At 40.1% G+C, this 20,673-nt stretch overlaps 1 protein-coding gene across 1 annotated transcript in view; it reads left to right on the top strand.

Annotated features, from left to right (window-relative positions):
• Atl1 (atlastin GTPase 1) overlaps positions 1–20,673 on the top strand; it is a 70,782-nt gene that overhangs the window by 23,814 nt on the left and 26,295 nt on the right. Inside the window, exons 2-6 of the mRNA XM_060387589.1 lie at positions 2,066–2,313; positions 10,060–10,194; positions 10,637–10,741; positions 13,602–13,652; positions 15,949–16,005. Of these exons, the coding sequence (XP_060243572.1) occupies positions 2,066–2,313; positions 10,060–10,194; positions 10,637–10,741; positions 13,602–13,652; positions 15,949–16,005 (596 nt within the window). The remainder of the gene's footprint in view (positions 1–2,065; positions 2,314–10,059; positions 10,195–10,636; positions 10,742–13,601; positions 13,653–15,948; positions 16,006–20,673) is intronic.

Genomic DNA, 20,673 nt, shown 5'->3' on the forward strand with positions numbered 1-20,673 from the left:
TGGAGGGGACAGGAGCCCTACAAGGAGTCCAACAAAGCTAAAAGATCTGAGCCCAAGGGGTCCTGCAGAGACTGATGCAGCAAAGGAGAACCATGCATGGAGAGGACCTAGACCCCCTGCTCAGATGTAGTGGATTGGCAGCTCAGTTTGCACATGGATCTCCAAGTGAGGGGAACAGGGGCTGTCTCTATCATGAACTCAGTTCACTTGCTCTCTGATCACTCGCCCCTGATGATGCAGCCCTGCCAGACCATGGAGGAAGAGGATCCAGGCAGTCCTGATGAGATTTGACAAGCTATGGGCAGATGGCAATGGTGGAGAACTCCCCCTTTCAATGGACTAGGGGAAGGGGAGAAGGGGTAGATGGAGGGAGGGTGGGACTCGGGGGGAGTTGAGGGAGGGGGTTTCAATTGGGATATATAATGAATAAATTGTGAAGAAAAAAAGATTCTCTTGCCTCAGCTTCCCTAGTTATTGGATTGCCACCATGCTTAGCAGTACAATGCAGTTTTAATTAAAAAACAAATCAGCATATTTATTATAATAGTTAGCTCCAAAGGATTAAAATAGCACAAACTAATATTAGTTAGACAATAGAGGCATTCCATATTATAGTTAATAACTTTTCTACACTATTTCAATCATGATAGAGTGTTACGGGTTTAGGAAAAATTTGATTTCTATCATACACTCTTTATTTATGCATCAGCTCCTGACAGAACTTAATTATCAAAAGCAAACCTTTAAAGCAAAATAGATATAATTATTTTCAGATCTTCATAAGGCGTTTGTGAGATACAGCAAAGTGCTAAATGTACATGGATACTGTAATACAATTCATTATATTAAATCAGCAGTTGCGCTACATCATTGCTAGCATGTGACGAGTGAGAAGGGGCATGTGTGCTTGTGCAGCAGATTTTGTGTTGAGTATATGCTGTTCTGTGTCTTCTGTTTCTCATTCTGAATGCCTCTTATGTTTGCTTGTTCATTTCCTCCTCAGACTGGAAAAGTTTCTGCTGTAATTTCATTGAACACTCCATGCTTTGCTGTTTATCGTAACTCCTTCTATCTCATGAGTTCGTAGATTTGGTTCCTTGATTGGCATCTAGAGTTCTTGGTCATTTGGGTCATTTTTTTCTGTTTGTTTTTAAAGTATGGGATTTGAAGAGATGGCTCATTGTGTAAGATTATTTATCACTTATCCTTCCATATTACTCACTTCCCACTACCCACATCTGCTGGCTCACAACTGCCTAAAACTCCTGCTCCAGGGATCCCACGCCTTCTTCTGGCCCCTATGATCACCTGCACACACATGGCATACTCTCATATGTATATACACCACACACATAAATAACAAATGTTTGCATATCCACACATACACATGTTCATGATATGTACATATGCATGTAGAGGTCTGAATACAAGTGTTTGTAGTCAGTTACATGCTTTCTGTACAAACATGAGGGCCTGAGTTTCATCTCCAGCAACCACACAAAACCCAGTATGGTGGTACACACCCATAAGCCCAGTGGGGTAGGTAGAGATGGCAGGGCCCCTGGGGCTGGCTGGTAAGTTGGTCTAGTTGAATCTATAAGCTCTGGATTAAGTGTGGCGCATTGTCTCAAAAAACAAGATGGAAAGTGATTGAGGAAGACACTTGCTAAAGGCCTGTGACCTCCATCTGTGTGCACACCCAGGTACATGTGCCCTCTCACATACACTCACGCATGTACGCAAAGAAGCACCACAAGGATCCTTAGAGGATGGAGGATGTGTAAAATATAATCATGTTCATCTGCTCCAAAATTGACTATTTACTTAAGATTTTTTTCTTGTTTAGTAAAGAACTTTGTACTGACTTAGAGCATTTTGAAAAGAAAATAATGGTTCAGTCACATGACTAGGAAGACTAAGTTGCTAGTCTGCTTAAGTGATATGGTTTGCATGATATAAAACATGACTAGAATGAACGTTCCCAACTCCATGTGAGTGTCAAGAGGCACCTACTTTATGCTGTTTTGAGATAACTAGCTAAAGTAATTGATACTTTGTTCAACAGGTGGGTTTTCAGAGAAGTCAAGTGAATGGAGCTCAGAAGAGGAGGAACCAGTGAAAAAGGCAGGTCCTGTCCAAGTACTTATTGTCAAAGATGACCATTCCTTTGAGTTAGATGAGGCTGCGCTGAACCAGATCCTTCTCTCCGAGGCCGTCAGAGACAAGGAAGTGGTTGCCGTGTCCGTTGCTGGAGCATTCAGAAAAGGAAAGTCCTTCCTGATGGACTTCATGTTGCGGTACATGTACAACCAGGTAGGGAAGGATGCTTAAAAGCATTTGTTCCTGTGCTGCTTCCACGCTGTGCTCTCGCTAACTTTCAGTGTTTCTGTCTCTCTTATTATGTGTGCCTAATGTAAAGGCTGTGGTCTAACTACTCCAACCTCAGTGCTTTGGAAACTATCTACACACATGAGTTTCCCTGGATGCTGCTGTCCTGCATTCACATGAGGATGTAACTTACTTTTTGCTCTTTTAAAAATTAGCACTAGTATAATGACAGAACTATGAATTTTACATGTTGTAGTATTTAAAATGTCACGTAATTTTACCATAAACTTCCTTTTTAATAACTTCCTCACAGTACCTGTGATGACATTCCTAAAGCTTGAGGCAAAGGAATTTCACAGTGAGCACTTGGGTGCCAACGCCTACATTCTTCCACTGACATTAATGTTCTTGATTTATCATCTGTATGTACTCTTTCTTCCAAGTCATTCATCACTCCATGACATTACATCAGTGTACTTCCTCCCCGTGTTTCAATGTAAATCATACATTATTATCATAGCTTTTGTTTTTAAATAAAATCTATACACAGAGGCACATATATATTTGCTGTGCATTTGTTTTTATAAATGCATATCTCTGTGCAGTCCAGGACTCAAAAACAGAACACCATCATTCCCCCCAGAAAGTTCTTCATAGCCTTTCCTAATCCATTCTCACCTCGCCCCACCCCCAGATGCAACTGATAGTGTCTGACAAAATCAGATGAGACAGAAATGCGACTTCAAGGACCTTGGCCCTACCAAGTGCAGAAGGATGAATGGGAAACTAGAACAAGGCTAGAGGCTGGCAAAGGGAAACACTCCGGCATTTCTCCTTCACACTGAATTCTAATGCAAACAGGGAGTTTTGAAGTAGAAGAGACACCACCCAAAGAGTTTTATATTCTGAAGCACTGGAGAGGCTGAAGCAGAAGAATTACAAGTTGAGAACTAGCAGGCCAGGTGTTGTGGTACATGCCTTTAATCCTAGCACTCAGGAGGCAGAGGCAAGTGGATCACTGTGAGTTCCAGACAAGCCTAGTCTACAAAGCAAGTTCCAGGACAGCCAGAACTACACAGAGAAACCCTGTCTTGAAGAAAAAAAATTAGGTCCAGGCCAGGCTGAGCCACATGACAAGACTGTCACAAAAGTACTTTGGACTGTGTGTTTATAGCACAGTTACCTATTTTTAGTTTGATCTTTTATGAGGTATTTTTTTGATCTTTTATGAGGTATGAGGTATTTTAAGACATTTTTTGAGGCTAGCCTTTATCTAGCTTTAGTTCAGACAGATAAAGAATAGAAGTACTAAGATAATTCAGGCTTTGAAAGCAAGCAAGACTCTTTAAAACCCTGATTTCAAACACACCAAAGGGATTGTGATACTTAACATAGATTGGATATTGATGGACATTCTATTCAAGTCAAGTTGCCTGTGGTAAAGAGGACTTTCTTGGATCCCTTTTTGTCTTTGTCTGCACCTAGCTGAGCGTTAAGAATGAGACAGAATATGAACATTTTGCTGAGCTATTCACTGCAAAGGGGCAGGTATCAGGACTGTGTGGACCTACTCTACCCCCACTTCTACACACACAGCTACCCCTTATGTTAGAGTGGTGAAACTTGACTTTAAATGTGGCAAACTATGTCCTTTTTAATCAGGAAAACTGTTAACTTTATCTTATGCCTGAACCATAGTAGTCAATAATTAATAATTAAACATACAGTGAATGCATGCCTGAATGAATGAAACAAGCTAAATTTTCAATCTTCCAAAGTCATTATTTGTGGCTATGTCCCTTGTCTTTCAAAATTGTTTTTCTGGAGCAGAACTTCTATGATACCATAGGTTGATCATTGTCCTCAGTTAATGTCACAATAATGTTATTTTCCTAATTCATAACCTTTATAGTTTATCCACTGAAGTATACTTCCCAGCTGTTTTTTTAAGCAGCATGTGTTGATTAATTTAAATATTTACATTGACTAGTTAGTATTGACTCCTTGCATTGTGTTAGGTATCATGGAGGATACCAAAGAAGACAGATTTTATACTTAAACATACTGTGGTTTGGATAATTAGATAATTAAGATTCAAGAAAATATTGGAACAATGCTCAGCTTTGTATCACATGCCTTCCTCCCAAGGCTTATGGATCATTTTAAAGGGGAGGCTAGACTAGAAAAAGTTCAAGAGCCAGATATGGTAATGACTCCAAGGAAACAGTATCTTCCAGACACAGCAGGACAGCAACACATAAGAACTCACAGAGATTATGACAGCACACACATGACCTGTCTCAAGCCAGCCCAAATCTCAACGTGAACAAGGAAAATAGGCACAGAGAGCCACCCTAGCTGAGGAGCTGTTGGCAGGTGATAGCTGTGCAAGAGCTGCATCAAGAGAGGCAATAGAAGGGATATTCTAGACTGAGGGGTGTGAATTGCTTGTCTGCAGTAAACGAAGGGTGCATCTTCCATGGAGAGCATCTTACTGGAAATGAAGACGTAAAACTGAATGAATGCACAGATGGTGCAACCCATACTTATGCTTTTTATAAGGTCTAAAATTGCTTTTTAGAATAAGACAGGATATAACACACTCCCTCCTCCCAGGGCTCAGCCATCATTGTCGAAGAGGGGGTGGAAGGATTGTATGAGCCAGAGGCTGTGGATGACAAGGAAGCAGTGTTTTCTGGACACAAAAGGGCAGTTGCCCTTGTGAACCCACAGCTGTGTAAACTGCCATGCTCAAGCCAGACTAAATCTCAGCACAGAGGCAGGAGGTGGTCAAGATGTCTGTCCCCAGCTGAGGAACTATTGGGAACTGACATCTGTCAAAAGAAGGAGAATTCATTTTCTTGAAAGGTGTCACCCATGATAAGTCAGCCATGCTCCAGTGGATGGCTGCACAACCAACGGTATATTGGCGTCCCTAACTGGATTCGATATTTTTTCTTTCGAGACAAAGTTTCTCTGTGTAGCCTTGGCTGTCCTGGAATTAGCTTTGTAGACCAGGCTGGCCTCACACTCACAGATATCTGACCACCTCTGCCTCCCAAGTGCTGGGATTAAAGGCATCTGCCACCACTGCCCAGCTGGATTTGGTGTTTGTTTGTTTTTATGAGGACACACACAGAGAATAGGGTAGGTATAGAATGGGAAGTGGATCTGGGAAGAATTGGGGGAGCGGAATGAATATGATCTAGATATTATGTATAAAATTGTCAAATAATTAATAGAAATATTTTAAATATGTGATATAGCAAAATTATATTTTGCACTAGTTTGTGTAGACTTAGTAATTCAACTAGTCTACTCCCAATTTCTCCGCATTTGTAAAGTTTTGTAATTTAGTTAATACAAAGTTTTTAATTCAAGGATTATTTAAAGAGTGTAGCAGAAAGCCACCTGTAGCAGTCTTTTTTTAAATTTATTTTTATTTTTTTTAGTTCTTTGTGTATTTTTTCTTCGCAATTTATTCATTATATATCCCAATTTAAGTCCCCACCCTCAACTCCCCCAGGCCCATCCTCCTTCCCTCTTCCCCTCATCTCCTTTCCCTAGTCCACTGAAAGGGGGAGTTCTCCACCATTGCCATCTGCCCATATCTTGTCAAATCTCATCAGGACTGTCTGGATCCTCTTCCTCCATGGTCTGGCAGGGCTGCATCATCAGGGGCGAGTGATCAGAGAGCAAGTGAACTGAGTTCATGATAGAGACAGCCCCTGTTCCCCTCACTTGGAGATCCATATGCAAACTGAGCTGCCAATCCACTACATCTGAGCAGGGGGTCTAGGTCCTCTCCATGCATGGTTCTCCTTTGCTGCATCAGTCTCTGCAGGACCCTCTGGGCTCAGATCTTTTAGCTTTGTTGGACTCCTTGTAGGGCTCCTATCCCCTCCATGACCCTCTAATCCTACCCCTCTCCTCCTCCATAAGACTCTGCGTTCTGCTCAAAGTTTGGAATGTGAGTCTCAGCATCTGCTTCAATCTCCTGTTGTGTGAATCCTTTCAGAGGACCCTCTATAGTAGGCTCCCATCCTGTTTCCTCTATTCTCACAGCTTCTGTTGTCTATCCTTTTTACCATTCTGAATGAGATTTAAGCATCCTGCCTAGGGTCTTCCTTAGTGTTTAGCTTCTTTAGGTCTGTTTTTTTTAAGATTTATTCATTTATTTATACAGTATTTATTTATTTATTGTTATTTATACAGTATTTTGTCTGCATGTGTGAAAGCTGTCCAGAAGAGGGCACCAGATACCATTATCGATGGTTGTGAGCCACCATGTGGTTGCTAGGAATTGAACTCAGGACCTTTGGAAGAACAGCCAGTGTTCTTAACCTCTTGAGCCATCTCTCCAGCCCTCTTTATGTCTTTTTTTAAAACTCTATTTTATTTGGGGTGTTTGTCCCTTCCACCAACCCCCCCAACCTTAAGTAAGAGAGAGAACAGATTAGTGGGTAGAGGAGCCCAGACCCTTTTACTTCTGCCAGCTATTTAGGGTCAAGGGGTTCTTTAGGGCTCTATACCAATCTCCATCAACTGCAGATGCAACTAGCAGGCTCCTCCATGCTCTGAGCCCCGAAGCATTTCTATTCGTCTGTCTGCTTCAAACTGCCACACCCTCTCTAGTCCCTGGTCTCTCCAAACTGCTCCACGCCACATGCCACATGATCTCATATTTACACTGTCAGAGTCCTGGATCACACCCTGCACGTGGAAGGCCATTACCAGCTGGCAAAAGCCATGCTCCGCATGAGACAATGAACAACTGTGGACAAACTAAACCCCAACTAAAATCCCATACTTAGGATTAAAACAAAAGCATTTTTACATAACATAAAAAGAAACCAAAACTTCCATTACAAAAGAGGTCTTCCAAAAACCACTAAAGTATCCTCTTTAACAGATATCAAAGTAAATATAGCTACAATTACCCAATGTTATCAATGAAAACTGCTAAAGTTAAGTGATTCTCTATATTTCTTGTCTCACCTGGTATTTAGTTCTGACATAATTTTCAGTTTAGCTTTTCTTCTTTTAGGTTCTCAAATCTTTCTTGTACTTGTTCCCTTGTGTCCCTCCCCTCTTTCCTGGTCATAGCCAGGCCCACAAGCATATTTTTGACTTTTATAATAACCTACTTTTTGGTTTCCTGTTATTTATCTCCCTTACTAGCTCTTTACTACTTCTTTTTTTTCTTTTTTCTTTGTTTATTTTTATTAATAACAGTTTATTCACTTTGTATCACAGCTGTAGCCCCCACTCCCATCCCTTCCCAATTCCACCTTCCCTCCCTCCTCTTCTCCTATGCCCCTCTCCTAGTCCAATGATAGGGGAGGTCCTTCTCCCCTTCCATCTGGCCCTAGTCTATCAGGTCTCATCAGGACTGGCTTCTTTGTCTTTCTCTGTGGACTGGTAAGGCTGCTCCCCACTCAAGGGGAGGTGATCAAAGAGCCAGACCATGAGATCATGTTAGAGACAGTCCTTGTTCCTATTATTGGGGAACCCTCTTGGACACTGAGCTGCCATGGGCTACTTCCGTGCAGGGGTTCTAAGTTACCTCCATGCATGGTCCTTGTTTAGAGTATCAGTCTCAGAAAAGACCCCTGTGCCCAGTTTTGGTTCTGTTGCTTCCTTTTGGAGCTCCTGTTCCCTCCAGGTCGGTCGTTCTTTCTTTCTTTCTTTCTTTCTTTCTTTCTTTCTTTCTTTCTTTCTTTCTTTCTTTCTTTCTTCCTTCCTTCCTTCCTTCCTTCCTTCCTTCCTTCCTTTCTTCCTTTCTTCCTTCCTTATCTCTCTTTCTCTCTTTCTCTCTTCCTTTCTTCTTTTTTTTTTTTTCTCCAGGTCTTTCTATCTCCCCCTTCTTTCATAAGATTCTCTGCACTCTGCAAAAAGTTTGGCTATGAATCTCAGCATCTGCTTTGATACCCTGCTGGGTAAAGTCTTTCAGAGGCCCTCTGTGATAGGCTTCTGTCCTGTTCCCTGCTTTCTCCCTCTCTGATGTCCATCTTGTTTATCTTTCTGAATGAAGATTGAACATCTTACCAACATATAATATAGGATAATCATACTAAAATCTTTACTACTTCTTGAATAGTCTTTTTTCTCGTGGTTATGATGGTGACTCACTCTGCAGCATCCTGACTCCCTTTTGCCTGTAGGAGGAATATCTCTGTTAAGCATCTTTCTGGGCCTTTAGAATCTGGCAGTCTAACTTCTCTCTACCTGCCTGTCTTCTTCCCCTCAGCCCTGTACCAGAGCATTTGTATATGTCCCAAGATAATATTCCTCCTCCCCTCACTCATTCCCTCCCATTTCTCCTCCCTCCTTTCTTCATTTACTTTGTTCTTTTCTTCTTAATTCCTTGAATGTCTTCTTCAAGTTGTTTATAAGGACAGTTTCCAAATAGTCTTCTAATACCCCCCTTTCCATGAAGTCTTACCTCAGCAAAGATTAGTTGTTCTAGATTGGTAGTTTAGAGGTTTAAGAGTGTTTACTGCTCTTCCAGAAGACCAGAGTTCAATTCCCAACACCCATGTCAGGCAGCCACAATCTCCTATAGCTCTAGTTAGAGGGGACCCAACATCCTCTTCTAGGCTGCGCAGACGCCTTCACATCTATGTGTATACTCACACCGGGCACACATACACATGAATGAATGAATGAATGAATGAATGAATGACGTGTTGTTCTTATGTTTCCACATTTGCTTTATATACATTTACATTCTGACATGTACATATATATTATACACATGTATATGTGTATAAATGGTAGTGATGCTAGCCAGAACCTAACATAAACCACAGCAGACGGTTGCTTCTTTGTAACTACTTTTGCATGAATAAACATGAGTAAGGTGATTGTATCAATGTAACAGATATGCACACATTTTTTTCCTTTCAATTTGAATTAGAGAAAGAGAAGGATTGAAAAGGATAGCCAGGGAGCTGGAGAGATGGCTCAAAGGTTTAAGAGCATTGACTTCTCTTCCAAAGTTCAATTCCCAGAAACCACATGAAAGCTCACAACAGATCTATAATGATATCTGGTGCTCTCTTCTGTCGTGCAGGTGTACACGCAGGCAGAACACTGTATACAAATAAATAAATAAATCTTTATGGGCATAACCTAGAACCCCTGCACAGATGTAGCCCATGGCAGCTCAGTGTCCAAGTGGGTTCCCTAGTAATGGGATCGGAGACTGTCTCTGATATAAATATAGTGGCTGGCTTTTTGATCACCTCCCCCCTAAGGATTGGGAGAACAGTGCTACCAGGCCACAGGGGAAAACAATGCAGCCAGTCCTGATGAGACCTGATAGGCTAGGGTCAAATGGAAAGGGAGGAGGACCACCCCTATCAGTGGACTGGGGAAGGGGCATGGGAGGACAAGAAGGGGGAAGGATGGAACTGGGAGGGGGCTACAGCTGGAATACAAAATGAATAAATTATAATTAATAAAAATAAATTAATTAAAAAATAAAATAATGAAAAAAAAAAGGATAGTCAGGCACAGTGCCACACGCCTGTAATCCCAGCACTCTGGTAGGTAGAGGCAGGTGGATTTCCATGATTTTGAGGCCAGCCTGGTCTACAAACTGAGTCTAGGACAACCAAGGCCACACAGAGAACCCTGTCTCAAAAAAGCCAGAAAGATAGGGGGGATGGCAGGAAAAACCATACATGCATGTTCCATTCTGAATCATAGACTTTATTAAATTTATAGGAATCTGTTGATTGGGTTGGAGATTACAATGAACCGTTGACTGGATTTTCATGGAGAGGTGGATCTGAACGAGAAACTACAGGGATCCAGATATGGAGTGAAGTTTTTCTTATCAACAAACTTGATGGTAAAAAGGTATGATACTTTTTAAACAAAATTAAAATTTTATTTTCAATAGTAACTTTGAAATGGTATTTTGAAAACTTATTTGTCCATTCCACATAATGCTACAGGGATAAGTGTAGAGTCCTATTAAATGATCTCTGTTTAACTCTTTAGTTATCCCAGGAGAAAAAAATCACAATGAATACAGAATAGCAGATAACAAGCTGATATTTTTACATTGTCTCAATGCTGTGTTTTTATCCTAGATTATCAGTGAAAATTAAAAATGACCACACCCAGCAGCTAATGAAATTTTTAAATTTTCTGTGACTTTCATGGGACATGTAAAAAGCTACCTTTGAAGTTTTCATTGATAATAGATTCCTTTAGTTCTTCTTGTGTTGAAGTCATGGTAGCCCTGGTACTCTGGACATTCTGTATCATATCAGTGATTTATTCTGTCCTCCTGTAGGTTGCAGTGTTACTGATGGATACTCAGGGAACCTTTGACAGCCAGTCAACTTTGAGAGATTCGGCCACAGTGTTTGCCCTCAGCACAATGATAAGCTCAATGCAGGTATGGGGTAGAATAAATCTATTTGTGGATATTTCTTTAACTAAAACTCATGAATAGTGTTTCTTCATGTATATGGCAATGAGAGAGCAGTGGCAAATCATGTGTTGCTCGATTAACTCCACATGAATAGTTACTCTCACTAGAGTCTAATTACTATATCAGTTTCTAAATTGGCTACGTTAGTCCAAAATGGCTTCATTATTGTTACTTTTTCTGTTAAAGTTTAGACTAAGTGAAATAATACTAAATTTTATAGCTAGGAATGTAACATAATTGGTAGAGTGTTTCCCTTGTATGTACAAGGTCCTGGGTTCAGATCCTTAGCATCGTATGGACCAGGTGTGGAGAGAATGCATGTCACTCTGGCTGAGGAGGTGGGCAGAAGATGAAGAGTTTAGTCCGCTTTGATTACACAGTGAATCTGAGGCCAGCCTCTCTGCCTCAAAATAAATGTGAGATAGCTCAGCAGGTAAAGGTCCTTCCTGTATAAACCTAAGAACCTGAGCCCAGTCTCCAGAACACGTGGAAAGGTGGAAAGAGAACAGACTCCACACAGCTGTCCTCTGACTTCTGCACACAGGTCATGGCACTCTGCATCTCTGTGCACACACCAAACACACAAGCAGTAATCCAGAGACCACCACACACGGGTCATAGCACCCTTCCCTACATGTACACATCACACATACCAAAAATAATAATAAGTAAGCAAATTTTAAAATTGTATATAAAGGTTTAGGGACATTCTGTTATAAGTTGTTTACTGAAACAGGGTTATACTGTTATTGTACATTATCGGTGAAAATTTCTAAATAAAGCTTTACGTGTTCATAGCTTTTGAAAAGCAGCTATTCCTTTTCTTTTTCTCTTTCTTTTCTTTCTTGTTTTGAAAGTACTGTGGCCATGGGCAGCTTGGTCTTCATATGAGTTCTCTAGTAAGGGGAGCAGGGGCTATCTCTGACATGGACTCTGTTGCTTACCTTTCAGTCACTTCTCCCTGGAGAGCCTGCCTTGCCAGGTCACAGGGGAAGATGATGCTCAGTCCTGATGCAACTTGATATGCTGGGGTGGGTTGGTAGGGGGTCTCCCCTTTTTTGAGGAGTAGGGGAGAGGAAATAGGGGGAAGACGGAGGAAGGCTGGGAGCAGGAGGAGAGGAAGGAGGGAACTACAATTGGGATGTAAAGTGAATAAATAATAAATTTTTTAAAGTACTATTGAGTGGGGAGGTGGGTATTGTAGGCTTTCTAAATTGTTCTGAAAGTCAGTGTATGGCTTAAACAATTTTAAAGACTGCTGTTAAATGTTTTCTGTTTGTTGAAAAGAGCAGGGAGAAAAGGTGTAGAAGAAACAAAGCAGAGAAATGTTTTAAGGGCAAGATAGCTTGTAAAGTGGGAAGGCAAAGCAGGGTGAGACAGTCCAGGCTGTGACGATATGTAGATGGGAAATGGAGCAGCAAGCCCGCAGCCGGTCTGTCTGTGTGGTCAGCACTTCCCAGATAGCACAGAGGAAGAGGAAGGGTGAACTCAATTTTTAAGTAAATGAATTTAACATGAAAATTATAGTTCTAATCCATGGATGATGCATTAAAACAACAACAACAAAAAAAAAAAAACAACTACTTTTTGGGGGCTGGAAAGATAGCTCAGAGGTTAAAAGCATGTGTTGCTCTTGTGAAGGACCCGTGTCAGCTCCCAGCACTGACATTGTGGCTCACACATCCATAATTCTCTTTCCAGGGTCTCTCTTCTGACTCCTGCAAGCACCTGGCACACACACACACATACACACACAGTATTCTTATACATAAAGTAAAAATACATCTAAAAATTAATTTTTAAGAGATTGGCACAAGAAAGCTACTCATAAAAAAAGTTATTACTGTAATATAAAAATCTGCTTCTTCAATGAATCTTTAAAATACTGACTCAGAAAAAAAATATTGACTCAGTATCTATTTTATTTAAAATCAATAGAAAAGATATTTGTACAAGCCAATTAAAACAAGTTTAACTTTGCTTTTACCATTCATTATTTAGTATTTATATTTGATCTTAAAACATTGAATCTTTTCATAGAAAAAGTATGTTAAGTAATGACTATTTTAAATTATTATCTGAGAAAGTATTCTATTTAAATAAATACAAAAAGAATACTGTTTTTATGTAAAGATTTAAGCGACCTTGTTTACCTTTAAAGTTACTAATGTCATCACCTCAAGGGGAAAAATAAATAAATCCAAACCACACAGTGTCATCTGAGCACTGTGCTGTAGTGGAGAAATGAGGCAGGAGCTCAGGCTGTGACCCTGATGTTCAAGCTACTTCTGTGTGGAGGGACATCCTGTAGACACAAATAGATCAGTAGATTACGGAGAGTTAATTATCACGTTCCAAACAGTGTTCAGTTGGGCAGAATGGTCCACTCTGTAATTCCTGCTTCTTGGGAGGCTGAGGCAGGGGGACCACAAGTTTGAGCAACATGCTGAAACCTTATCTTCCCACCCCAAAATGGCTTGAAATGTTATGCTGTAAAAACAACCCCCCTCACACACATACAATTTTCCATAGGGTTGTTCAAGTTTAGATTGGTACTCACTTGGTGTGCTTTAAAGAGTAATTTTTGAATAGGTTCATAAAACAATTGTAATATTTGGACTGCAACAAGTGATTCTTGTATTTGTAAAAGATTTTTATGGTAATTTTACCTTGTTTATTATCTGTCAATTTACTCCTTTCTTGGTTATCATAAATGTGTGTAAGAGAATTGATTGTGTAATTGACATTTATGAAAACAGAACACAGAAGTGCTCAGAATGATCCTAATTATCTTCTCATTTTGACTTCTTATCCTGTAATCAAGGTATACAACCTCTCCCAAAATGTCCAGGAGGATGATCTTCAGCACCTCCAGGTAAGAGCACCTTTTGTATATCTGGTGATCCTTTGGACATGCAGTCCAGAACCTTGGGGAACTTCATACACATGATCATATAAGGGTCATCCTGTTGCCAGGTCCCTTGTCCACCCTTGTATGGTTTGGTTCTTGCTTTTCTTTTCTCCCTCTCTCCCTCTCTTCCTCTATCCCTTTTTCCCTCCCTCCCTCCCTCCCTCCCTCCCTCCCTCCTTCCTTCCTTCCTTCCTTCCTTCCTTCCTTTCCCTGCCCCTTTTTGGTTTTTTGAGACAGGGTTTCTCTGTGTAGCCATGGCTGTCCTGGACTTGCTTTGTAGAGGCTGGCCTTGAACTCACAGAGATCCTCCTGCCTCTGCTGGGATTACAGGCATGTGCCACCACACCCAGCTGGTTGTGTTCTTTCTAATTTTGTTTTCATATTCCTTTGTTTATAAACCTGATTGTTGGCAGTGCTAAATATATGGAAATATATGGCAAATCAAAGTGGACAAAGAATCTTCAGTGTATAGAGTCTCTAAATTCCAGTGTCAAAATCTTAAGGTCAAGGATTTAGTAATTTGATGGTATGGTGTCTATTGTAAGCCAGACTTCCTTTCTTGTGGACCTTGTGGCTCAGAACTGTTAGAGAAGGCGTGAGGACAAGTCAGAATTGGACTTGAGTTCTGATCTGAGACTCTGGTGGTACCTAATCTGTACTTCATGTTTTATAGATGAGGAAAGTGAAGATGAAAAAAATAAGTGACTTGCTGAGTCTTCTGTGGCTATTTAATGATAGGATAGGATAAGAATGCTTGGCTGGGTCCTGTGACCCTCCCACTCTCCAAGAAGTTGGAGTCTTAAGTAGAAGAGTAGATGTGTTCTAGAGATTTCTTGAGTAGGTAACAGAGATTCTATTCCCTTGATAGCTCTCTTTCTGCATGTTCTACATAAAGTTTTACTTAATATGTGATTCAAATCATGTAGTCAAATGTGAAACTTTACTAGATGTAAAGGACAGTAGCGCAGAGTAACCTGTGACACTGGCAATATCACTTGGAGTTCAACTCCGGTGTTGCTCCCTGACACATTCTGTATCTTACACTAATCACATATGACAAAAAGGTGACACACATAATACTTGCTACATGTGTTTCCATAATAAAAACATCTCGTTCTTTGGCAAGTGTCAAAATCTGGCCAGCTCCTTTTCTAACGAACAAAATGGCACCATTGCATACTGGCTTATTTATGCATGTCTACAAAAGGACACTCAATGATACTCAATGATACCGAGTTAACAGTATATTTTGATTACTCGAAACTTTTCCTGTAAATGACAATACCATGCTTTGAAGTGATTGTGAATTCAAGGTTATGTCAGTTCACAAATGTGCTAAGTATGCTGTCCCTGGACCAGTGCCATTTAGCCATGTCCAGACTTGGAGCTCATTACTCCAGCAAGTGGCTAGTAATTACCCTTGCTTTTTTGACATCTCCCGCCCAGCATAGGCAACAGGTAAAGGCTGGGGTGCTATTGTAAGGAGCAAGGAGTGGCAATGCTGGGATCCGCATTCTTCCTCAACTCCAAGAAGCTGGGTGGTTGTCAGCCTTGTATGAGAGGAGCCCATCCTGGGTCATGTGGGGAAAGCAGTGACCCATCCTGGATGATGCTTGTGTCAGGAGCCCATCAGTCATCTCTGCAAGCCTGTGTTCGCTAAAAACTTGCATTTGTTAAAACAAAGACTCTTGTGCTTCATGTTTCTAACTGTAAGCAATAAAGAAATAGATAAGACAATACATTTAATTTCCTACTTTTAAAGCCAAATGCCTAATCTGTGTAACCAAGGTCATTGTACTTTTAAATTTCTCCGGACTACAACTTTTGTAAATGTACCTTAGCTGTATCATGACCCTCTAAGCCAAGGCAAGTTCTGCATTGAAAAGTCATTTCACATGGGCTTCTTTTCTTCATTTTTTTTTTTATATCAAAGACATGAGCTTTAGGGCTGGGGTGTACCTTTGAGGCAGGAGCTTAGCACACAGTGCTCAGTTGCTGACACACATGAAACATGGAAAAGAAAGAGGGATAGCTTTAAAGTGGAAGTTTCTCCTTAAAATGTACTGTGTCCTCACTTTTTAGATATGTAATTACTGTAGCTCTGCTTTATATACTTAATGCTTGTTTCCTGGATTATTATTTAATCTTAATACTGTAGCATTCTATTACAGTCAAGGGGAATAAATAGAAGAAACCCAATGAATCTCAATATTTCTCTGGCTATTTCTCCCCATTTCTTCTCCCTTTGATTTCTTCCCAGCTTTTCACTGAGTATGGCAGGTTGGCAATGGAAGAAACATTCCTGAAGCCTTTTCAGGTAGGTGAAAGTTGAAAATTCTTACTGGATTTTTGAAATCTGTAATTATGATTTTAATCAGGGTCATGTTTTTTTTTCCCTTGATTTATTTCATTAAAGAAGCATTTTTAGTCAGGGTGTGATGGTACATATCTTTAATTTCAGTATGAGGAAGGCAGGGGAATTTCTGTGAGTTCAAGGCAGGTAGATTGGTGTGAGTTCAAAACAGGTGGATCTCTGTGAGTTCAACGCTAGCCTGATGCACACTGGGCATTATCTAGTCCAGCCAGAGTTACGTAGTGAGTAAGAGATCCTGTCTAAGGAGAAGAAAGAGGAGATTTAAGTTCCTGTTTGGTATGAAGAAGAGATAGAAGTAGGAAAATAAAAATGTGTCTTAGATATCTGGTTCATGTGAGAATATCAGCTTTTCCCTGGATATAGCCCTAGTAATATAACAGAATACAATTGATGAATTTGCCAAGCTTGAAACCTAAAACAACCAATCTGGGGTAATAAAAGTTGGTTGCAAACAACAATCGTTGACTGACACTTGAGAGGATATGGGCAGAGGCTTTTCAAGTGCCCTTTCTTACATGGTACCACCTTCTATTACCTGACTGTAACAGCAGCCAGCCGGGCTGATGCTGGTGTGACCACTGTGTCAGAGGTTCTGAAGAGTCACTTGTATTCATCCTATTCATCTCTTCAATTATAAGACCATTGAAACACCAGGTCCCAAAGAATTAAAAACTTCCAAGGAATCCCTTCCTGGTAGAAGGAAAAGATTGAAGCTCTGCAGGGGAGATGGTTGGTGAAGAATGAAACTCAGGACAGTGCTACCTTTTCAAACACTGGATCATAGCCTTCCAGAGACTGACTTTGTGCTTTACTTTTCTTATACATTTAAACATGGTAGAACTTGTAACATGTGACCTTTACAAAAAGAATGAATTCTATTGGCTGATAAACAGTGCTCAGGATTAGGGGTTAGAGGAAGGATCTGCGATAAGCACTAGGATAGATTCTGTTGGTGGAGGATGCAGAGAACATGGGGCATCTTTGATAGTGATGTGTTTTTTTCACTACAGAATGTAGGGCCTAAACAGTGATCAGGATATTGGGGGATTCAGATGGAGGCTGACTCCTCATAGAACAGCAGAGAATCACCAGGTTGACCACGTCACTCCAGGATTCCAGGGAATTGACTAGGCATCATTAATTTCCTTCCATTGAAGAATCAGGCCCACATGATCAACAATCCTGGTTTCTCCAGTGCTTATTCTAGGCTGTGCTCCCTATACCCAGCTCTGGGCATGTGGACGCAGGACGTTCCTAGCAGCTTGATGGCCAGATAGCCTAGTTGGGTAGTTCTAGACCTAACATGAACAGCTCCTGAGGAATGACACCAAAGTCGTTTTCTGGTTTCCACATGCATATTAACACATTTGCACAGTCACCACTGCACATAAACACACATGAGCATACATAATACACATATTTAAAACATAGGAAAGAAGAGTCTTTTATTTTCTTATGCTGAAAAGGGAACAGAGGAAGCTCCCCCCAAGGGAGAAAGAACAGATAAAATTTCTATACTTCTTTACGATAGATTACTACAAAGAAATGTATAGTTGTATGCCATATACTCCCAGCACGCAGGAGATGAGGCAGGAGGATCTCAGTTTTCAGACCAGCCTTGCCAATATGAGAGACCCTGTTTGTTTGTTTGTTTGTTTGTTGTTTGTTCATTTGTTTGGGGGTACTAGAGTGTTTGCTTGGTGCTTAACAGCACAGACTACTCTTCCAAGGAACCTAATTTCAAATTTCAGCACCCCCACAGCAGCCAACAAATATTGTGTAATTCCAGTTCCAAGAGGATCTAACACCCTCTTTTCTTCTCTGAGAGCACTGTGTGTGTGTGTGCGTGTGTGTGTGTGTGTGTGTGTGTGTGTGTGTGTGTGTGTGGTGCACAGAAATACGCACAAGCAAATACCTATACATATCAAAATATCAAAAAAAATCAAAAGTAAATGATGATCAAGTTTAGTATATCTTTATATTGCTCAGTAATTGTTCATGTATTAAGTTATTCTCTCCTTTCTGATAACTATGCACACTTAACTTTCTGATCACGTGTGTGCTTTACAACACAGCTGTTGTCATTAGACAGCTGGCAGCTCTTAGTAGTTAAAATTGCTCCAACTGCAACAGGTGAAAATGGAGGGAAGATGAAAGGAAATTAAGAATTCTTAGTTTAAAATACTGAGAATATTGTTTCTAGCACTATTGATAAAACACAAAGCAAAAACAAAACAGACTATTTCCATGATAACAGGATTTTATTAGAAAGTTTCCCTGTTCAAATATTTACTTAGAGCTTATTGATTGAAAATATGGCTACACAAAGATGAATTTGGTGCTGGTCCTGTATAAATATAAGTGAAAAGATATGCCCTCAAAAGAGATAATGGAAAGAAATATATCTTTAGTGGAGGAAATGTCAGAACTTATGACTGGCTGACATTTGAACTAGTCTCTAAAGAATTAATGATATTTAGACTATCTTTGAGACTTGAAGGATTTACCAGATTAAAGAGAATTTTCACAAATTTAAACAAACAGAACAAAACAAAATTTAAAAAAAAAAAAACAGTTTTGAGGACTGGAGAGATGGCTCAGAGGTTGAGAGCACTGTTTACTCTTCAAAAGATCCTGAGTTCAATTCCCATTAACCAGATGGTGGCTCACAACCATCTATGATGAGATGGGGTGCTTTCTTCTGGTATGTAGGCATACACGTACGCAGAATGCTGTACAAATAATAAATAAACAAACTGTATTTAAAAATACAGTTTTGAGACTGGAGAAACAGGTGCTGCTCTTTCGGAGGACCTGTATTCTGTTCCCAGCACCCACAGTTGTGGCATACAACTGTCTACAGCCCCAGTTCCAGAGAATCCAGCTCCCACTTCCGGCCTCCCTGGATACTGCATGCCATGTTACACAGGTATAAATTCAGGCAAAAACATTCATAGACATAAAATTAAAAAAAACAACCCCCCAAAGTTTTGATTGGAAAAATCAACAATGATTTCTTAAACAACTATGGGTTTTAAATCTATTTGAACTTGAGATGAGAAACTTACTAAGCAGTAACATCCAAAGCCTTTGAATAACATTTGAGATTAAAGCAACTAGATTCAAAGCAAAAAAAAGAAATACTATACATCATATAATTAAAAGGAGAGATGTAAATATGTGTTACACACAAACACACATGTAAAATACTATAACAAGGTGTTCAGGACATAAAACATTAGAGGCATAGTTCATACTTAGAATAGAAAAAAAATAAGAATGAGGCTGGAGAGATGGCTCTGCAGTTAAGGACACTGACTATTCCTCCAAAAGACTTAAGTTTTATTTCTATTATGTGCGTGGTAGCTCACAAACATGAAATGCAGATCTCAGAGGGTCCAATGCCCTCTTCTAGCTCCTGTGGGCACCAGGCACTTGAGAGATGTTCAGACATAAATGCAGGCAAAACATTCATGTTCATAAAGTATTAAAAAACAAAATAATAGCATAAAATAGCTTTTAAATGACACTTCCATTTACTTAACAAATAGTAACGACTGTTCCTTGCAAGCTCCAAGAAGCAAGCTCTAGACAATGTAACGGACCTACAATCTGTAGGAAGAGATAGTAAGATCTCTTCGGGTGACATTGCTTGTCTTTCTCTTGTTTTAGTCAGTATGAGCGCTATGAGCACTTAAGTATAACAATTCAACAGGAGCCATTTAGTGAATATATCTGTCCTGTAAATAACAAGGTTATTTACATTAACCTTACTTTGGCTTTAAAAGGTATAATTGAAAATGAACATCCTTTCCTGTGATGGAAACCTAATGTTCAGTTTCTGAGAACCTGGTGAAAATCACTGTTCAGATGTGATGGGCGATTGTCTCTATATTGCACTGCTGTTAATATTGCTTTCCTGGCCATTTGAGCTTTCATGAGCCAGGCCTGGCTGCACACTGATGAGCACATCCTTGGGTCTGGATCTGAATGACTAATTGTAGATATTTTTCAGATTGTCAGAAGTTATTTGAAGTTCATTCTAAATCCATCTTCAAGCAAGTGTGAATTTTTCTAATGCTGTCTGATAAATGCAGCCACCAGTTTCTTGTGGCTGCCTCACAGATCTTGTTCCTCATAACTTCTCAAGCCAGGCCGTAGTGGTGGATGGAATATTACTCTGCCATGTGGCAATAACAGTGTTTTTCATTAGATCTCCACTGAAAAGATCCTCTCTTGAACTGGAATATAGACTTCAGGATGCCGTCTGTTTTACCATCAAATGCTCTCCTTGGCTATGGCTGTTGGGAGTTTACTATTTAGCTATTTTATATGCTCTAATTGTGTAGCTTACAAAGAAATGAAATTATTAACATAGTCTCAAGATTCACTTAGTCAGTGTTTTAGATACTGATACATGTCTGCATGGCAGATGTGCTTAGTAGCCAGTCCATAATAGCTTATATAGCTGTCATGATATCATACAGTGGCCATGATATTTCTGAATCCTGATCTATTTAGGCCAGAGCTCTAAATATAGCCGGTGACTTCTGGGCCTTTCTGGTAACCTGAAACAGATGGGAAGTGCTGGCAGAATTGTGGCAGTGCAGC

This window comes from Meriones unguiculatus, chromosome 7 (assembly GCF_030254825.1).
Source record: "Meriones unguiculatus strain TT.TT164.6M chromosome 7, Bangor_MerUng_6.1, whole genome shotgun sequence".
In the NCBI taxonomy this organism is placed as follows: domain Eukaryota; kingdom Metazoa; phylum Chordata; class Mammalia; order Rodentia; family Muridae; genus Meriones; species Meriones unguiculatus.